Source organism: Mus pahari, chromosome 3 (genome assembly GCF_900095145.1).
Source record: "Mus pahari chromosome 3, PAHARI_EIJ_v1.1, whole genome shotgun sequence".
Taxonomy (NCBI): domain Eukaryota; kingdom Metazoa; phylum Chordata; class Mammalia; order Rodentia; family Muridae; genus Mus; species Mus pahari.
Window position 1 is genome coordinate 17,621,514 of NC_034592.1, and position 6,466 is coordinate 17,627,979.

Here is a 6,466-nt window from a genome sequence, read left to right on the forward strand (position 1 = left end):
AAAAAAAAAAAAAAAGGCTGGATACAAAGCTGAAGCAAAAAACATGTTACTGGTAGTCAGCTGGGCACCAGGACTGATATCATAAAAGGGAGACATTTGGATGAGGGGGAGATGTTTGTACAACTCTAAATTTACCAGAGTATACCAACACACACATACACACACACACACACACAAACACAAAGTACATTTTATGGTCCATAAGATATATTTGAATAAAATTCAGAAGTGAAGGAAGTGAGACGGAGGAGGCTCGTGACTGACAGACTGGCAGCCTGACGCAGATCTGCTAGGTGATGGCAGATGACTACTGAGCTGAAGTCTGGAGCATGGACTGCTCATCCAGAGGACCAGTGTGCAGTTCCCAGCACTCATGCTGGCGAGGTCACACAGCTTGCAACACCGGGTCCAAGGGAACCCACGCCCTCTTCCAGCCTCCCTGGGCACCAGGCACACAAGTGGCGCAATGCATATACATGCAGGCAAAGCGCCCACACACAAGACTAGATCGTTTCTTTAAAGTTAGGCTGCAGAGTACAGAGGATCCTACTGAGAGGCACAGGTCAGGCCTGGGGAGATGCTCAGTCAGGAAGGAGGGCTCCGCACAGGCACGAGGACCTGAGTCAGTGCCCAGAACACATGTATGGCAGGGGCAGTGACATGGCACTGGGACCTCAGTGTTCCCCAAGTAGGGACAAGGTGGATCCAGAGACTTGCTGGCCGGCCAGCTGTAGTCTAGCCAGTGAGTAGAGACCAAGTCCTAGTGAGAGGAAAGATGCCAAAGGTTGGACCTCTGCCCTCTACACACATGTACACATGAGCACACACACATGAGCACACATGCTGACACGCAACCTAGAGCTGGTACGAAGCTCAGAATAAAGTGCTTGCCTGGCATTCAAAGAACCCCAGGTTCCAACTCCAGCACCAAAGAAACAACACACACACACACACACACACACACACACACACACCATACACACCACACACACGCACCCTGCACACACACTCACAAACACATTCACCACACCTCACACATACATCTAAACTGGTTAAGGTAGGATTCATTCTTTTATTCTTTTCTTCACCCACGCTAGATCTAACATTTAGCATAAACTCAGGTCATCTGTATAACTTTAAACAGAGAAAGTTGGTTTGGCAGCCTCCGCTCTGCTCTCAATCCCAGCATGGTCAAGGCCCCTGGAGCTCTGGGATTTAAGGCCAGCCCTAAATAGCAAAACCTAGTCCAAAGTCAGAAAGGAGGAGGGGAGGTAGGGAGGTGGAACTTCAAAAGCTAGAGACAGTGAGTGCCCTACACTCTTCTGCTCACCATAAGGAGTGCTGGGGCCCAGCTCGCTGGCGGCCTCTGCCATGTACTGAGCCAGCAGCTCCCCATTGGTGACTCTCGAGGGCACCTTTCTGTCCAGCTTCTCATACAGGAACTCCTCCACGCGAGCACCTGTAGGGAGATAGCAGCCAAAACCACAAGGCTCTCTGGTCTAAGTCAAAGATGACAGCCAGTGAGAGAGCACCCTGGGCAGCCCCAGCCCACCCCAGCATCTGCACAGAAGACTTCCTGACCCGTCCCTCACATTCGCATCACCCTGGGAGGTGGCAAAGGATGCCAAGGCCCAGAACAGAGCTCAAGTCAGCACCTCCTTGTCTCCCCTATTTGAACAGGATTTATGGTGTGTAGCACACATCTGCCCTGCCCTTGGTCCCCAGGCCTCTTTGGACACTTAAGCACACTGCAGGTTTACAAGTGACACGCAGGTTGCCCTCACTTGTGGAGTTTCTCCGGCAGGTCCTTTCCCATCTCCAGGCCATCAAGCCAGCCCAGGCTCGCACCTGCTGTCTGCATGACTCCTTCCCCATGCGGGCCAGCCCAGCCTTCCCTCTGCGGAGCCCCGAGCTGTGGTCCTGAGCCTGACGGGTGCCCACCTGCCTCTGCCCCGCACCCACTCACTGGGGTTGGGCTGCAGCAGCACCTCGGTCTGCCTCAGGATCCGCTCTGTCCAGTTCTTGGTGCTGTCTGCCCGAGCTAGGAGGTTTTCAAAGTGGGCGTCGAGCTCCGTCTTCTCAGCCTGGCCAAACTTTTCCTCTGTGAACTGGGGAGGCGGTGCAGGCAGGGGCCTGGGGTCAGAGCCTCTCACAGCCCGCCCCGGGCCTCGCTTGCCTTTTTCCAGGGTGAGGCAATGGGTAAGTCAGGATTGAGGCTCCTGGAAACCCCATAGCACCTCTGGTTCCTCTCTCCATAAGAACATGTGTACTCCCAGTGAGTGTGAGCCCTGAGGAAACGGTCACCAGGGAGGGAACTTGGTAGCAAGTCCTTGGGGAACGGATGGGGCCCAGGGCAAGGGTCTGAGTTACTTTGGGACTCCACAGGGAAGAGGGGCTGGGACAGAGAACAGAAAGAATCTAGGTTCTAGATTACAGAGACCCTATTTGTGCCTCAGTTCTGCTCACTGAACTCTATGACACTGAGAGAGGGCTTTGCCTCTCTGGGTCTCAGCTTCTCCTTAAAACAGTAAAAATGCTTCTCTCAGGCTACAGAGGGGAAGACAGAAGAGGTGTGGATTAGACTCGAGGGGGCTGGCAACTGAGCCTGAGCCCAGCGTGCATACACACATTGCTGATGGGCAGTGTGTCTAGGGAATGTGGGGAGGGAGGTTAGCCAAAGGTTTGGCTTCTGGGTGTGGCAAACAGAGAACATTGCCAGCCCACCAGAGCCAGCTGCTGAGTGTACCCAGGATCTGGCAGGTCACACAGGTCCCCCATCAGAGCTGGCTGGAGCCATGTAGGCCACCTAGGAATAATGGGAAACTGGTCCAAGTCCTGGCCATCTAATGTTGACAAGCCCAGGAGCAGATATCCCCCCCAAGCAAAGGCTTTTTTCCAGTCAGGTGACCAGGCTTGCCCCAGGTCATCCGCCAGCAGCAAAAAGTGACATGTGCTCCAGGTGTAAGATAAGGAGCACACTGTACAGCCTGGGGCACCGAGTCTCTGCAGTAGGGTCAAGCTTCCCATTACACAGATATGGCCATTGAGGCCAAGCAAAGGGCTGTGCTGGAGTCAGGGTCTAGGGGGCAGGAGGCTCTGCAGAGCCACTGCCTGGGATGAATCATCCAGAGCCTGGCCAAGGAGTCGCCAGGTCTCTCGGCAGCCATCAATTATGCAGCAGCCCCTGGGCTTCTCTCTGCTTTAAGCCCTCCTCCTCCCTCAGCTCCCTGTGCAGCTCAGCCTCTCCCTGTCTTCACAGTCCCTGCCTGCCTGTCCATGCGGTCCTGACTCTCCAGGGCCCCAAGTCCTAGCAGGTCCCAGCCCTCCCAGAGCACCCAGCACTGTGGACTGTCCCACTTTCCAGCTGAGGAAAAGGACCAGAGAGGCAGCAGCGTCTCCCTGGGCCTCAGGTTCTCCCTGGAAGGTAGCAAAAACCCACCTCACAGAACATCCAGCCAGCATGTAGTATGGGTTTAACCGTTTTCTTTTTTGGAAATTCTGGGAATGGAACCTGGGGCCTCAAATGTCCTGGACTAGAAGACTCCTGCTGAGCCACACCAGGCCCAGGGGTAGTGTTAGCCAGTGTCATCACTTATAAAGTCTCCCCGAGGTGTCACCAGGGGTCAGAAGCTGCCAAACATATGGGTTCACATGTTTACTGGGCTTTCCTGAGCCCTGGGCGTCCACCTTGACCCCCTGCTACCTGCCCAACTTGGGTAAGGGAGAAGCCCTGGTGATAGTATCTGTCACTGTAAGATCCTCAGCAGGGTGGCTCCCACGCCCACTCACAAGCATAGCATTCCTATTACTCTGGTGTGCTGTGTGGCAGGCCTTCCTTGCCTCTCTGCCCTGACGTGGCCCCTCTGTCATTGGCACCTGCTTCACAGTCTTTGGCTGATGTTTTGGACACAACGCTGAGGCCCTCTGTGAGGGACGCCACCCTGAAAATCACTCTTGAAGAAGGGATCTTGTCCTCAGGTTTCCAGCTGGGGAGGCCTTGCTCCCTTTGGGACGCAGGTGAGGTGAGCCTCTCAAAATTGTCACTGGTCCACACAGGGAATATGTGCGTGTGCGTCCTGGTGCCTGGCACAGGGACACTGACCCACCGGAAGCTGTTATGCCCTAGTAATAAAGAACACCTCCATCTTTCCTGATGCCTCCCTCCCATGGCAGTCACGTCTCTAGGTCACACTACAGGTGCCTGCCACCTCTGCTACCTAGTTCCTTGTCTCCAAAGGGGAAGGGGATCGCGCCTGAAACAGTCCAAGGCAGTTTCCAGCAAGATGGCATCAGCAGGAGGGTGGGTGTGTGGAGCACAGAAAGTCTCTATTTATAACACTCCCAGCTCCCTCCTCCACCCCAGCCTAGGCCTGGGCCCTGGCTGCAGCTCAAGTGTGACCCGCGTGCCTGCCCCCATCAGGCAGTGAGGCCTGGAAGCCCTATGCCACCACTACCTCTGTGGGCCCGGCCAGGTCAGATGGCAAGACCCAGCAGTGGCAGGAAACCAGCAGATCGGGTTCTGCCCAGATGTGTGAGATAGTGTGGTTGCCATGCCAACTCCGGGACAGGCTTTCCCCTCTTGCAAGAGACGGAGGAGGCTCAGAGGCCCTCTTATCCTCTCTAATGCTGGGGTCGCCCACCAAGCTTGGAACTGGGAACAGGAGTGGCAATCCGCACTGGGACACTCCGTCTCAGGGGAGACCTGTGCTTTCTAGTAAACACGGCCACATGGGCCTCTGAGGGGGGGGGGGAGGGGGCTGCGTCTAGCAGGTCAACAAGGGCAGCATACAGAACTATTCCTGGGGTACTGAGATGGGTTAGACCAGGGGTGGAGAAACCCCAGGAACCCCACCCCCCACCCTGGGAGCAGACAGGGCCTCCCAGCTGAGCCTCTTACCTGCTTTACAGCAGGGCAGAGTGAGGCTCAGATGGCTCGTCCAAGGTCACTGCACGCTGCCCAGGTGCATTTAACCTCAGCAACTGCACTTGCGGCCAACCCAGGAAAGAGGGCCACCCATCCCATTTCGCAGAGTGAGAAACAGAGGCCCTGAAGTAAAACTCTCCTGCCCCCAAGGTCACGAGAAGCATTACCATCCATAGCCTGACTCCAGCCCTTCGCCGAGACATGAATTCGCCTCAGTTTCTCTTTCTTCTACCAAATGTTTAGGACTTGTTCCAATATCAGCATTACCGGCCTGGACAGAACCCAAACAGGGCAGCCTGCCAGATCCCAGCCTTCTCTACATCCTTTAGGCCTGGGAAGTAAAAGGAAACAAGCCTCCCGCAGAGCAGAAAGGAAATAACTCCTGGCTTCCGGCCTGACTATCCAAGCGTGTGAAAGGGACTGCATGCAACCGAGCACCAACCTGCCCATTGCACGGGTATGGAGACTGAGGCCCGCAAAAGGGATTGGGGTATTTTTGTGTGGCCCTCAACCTGCCAGCCTGGCCTGGGGCGGGGGAGGGGAGGAAGGGAGACAAGTGCAGAGAGGTATGAACCACCCAGTGGGCATCCATCTCCCGGGCTGTGCACGCACCAGCGCAGTGGGCAAACCTGTCAGTGCAAACGAGCACTGCCAGGCGCCCGGGCACCGGAGCCCAGGCCCCCATGGGTCCCGGACCATAGTGGGGTGCAGCTGACCTCGCTGGGAGCTCCCCTGGGCAGCTCGGGGACAAGGGAGCAGGGGCCCGGAGCTGTCCCCAGCGCGCACGGCCGCTGCTGCAGGAAAGGGGCTCCTGCTGCAGGGTGCCCGCCCGGGGCGCGCTCCACATCCGGGCCCCATGAGCGGCGTCGTGCCAGGCCTCACCTGCACCGCCCGAGTGAAGAAGATGCCCGCGTCCGACGCCAGCTTCTTCATGTTGAAGTCCATGGCGCGCCCGTACGCAGGGCCGCCGCGCCGGCCCCAGAGCCACCGGCAGCCCCCCGCCCCGCCTCACGCGCCCCGCCCGCACCCCGCCCACCTGCTGCCTGCGCCCGCCCTCTGCGCGCGCGCGTCAGCGGCCGAGCCGAGCGCGGGGCGGGGCCAGGCCGGAGGGGCGGGGCTTTCGGAGCGCTACTGCCCCCTGCTGGCCGCCGGCCACACCAGCCGGCTGTTCACACTAATGAACATTTTACTAAACCGGTTTCCTTGCGCCCTCGAGATCTCTGCGGACGCACTGTAACAATATACTATTGATTATTTCGGTAATTCTTTGTGCAAATTTTTGTTTTTTTTAAATAATTGGGAATATATTCGTTTGAAACAGGGTCTCTCCAGGCCCCTCCTGGCCTAGAACTCCAAATGTAGACCAGGCTGGTATCCAGTTCACAGAAACTTCTGCTGGGATTAAACTTCTGCTGTGGCATGTGCCACATCTACCCGTTTTTGTTTTGTTTGCTTTCCTGTTTTAATTTTTCTCCCTCTGTGTGTAGCTGTATATTTGTGTTTGTGTCTGTGTGTACGCTTGCGTGTGCTTGAGCACTGGGT

At 56.5% G+C, this 6,466-nt stretch overlaps 1 protein-coding gene across 8 annotated transcripts in view; it reads right to left on the reverse strand.

Annotated features, from left to right (window-relative positions):
* Sh3glb2 (SH3 domain containing GRB2 like, endophilin B2) overlaps positions 1–5,992 on the reverse strand; it is a 14,750-nt gene extending 8,758 nt beyond the window's left edge. For 5 of the 8 annotated variants that reach the window (XM_021192123.2, XM_029535866.1, XM_029535865.1 and 2 more), the window contains exons 1-3: positions 5,807–5,992; positions 1,967–2,108; positions 1,331–1,459 (exon numbers count right to left, since the gene is read on the reverse strand). In XM_021192123.2, coding sequence (XP_021047782.1) covers positions 1,331–1,459; positions 1,967–2,108; positions 5,807–5,869 — 334 coding nt within the window. In that variant the 5' untranslated portion in view covers positions 5,870–5,992. Of the gene's footprint in view, positions 1–1,330; positions 1,460–1,966; positions 2,109–5,278; positions 5,588–5,806 lie in introns of those variants that run through there. The other 3 variants (XM_021192126.2, XM_021192124.2, XM_029535868.1) reach the window with 2 other exon arrangements.
* Positions 5,993–6,466: the final 474 nt, after the last annotated feature.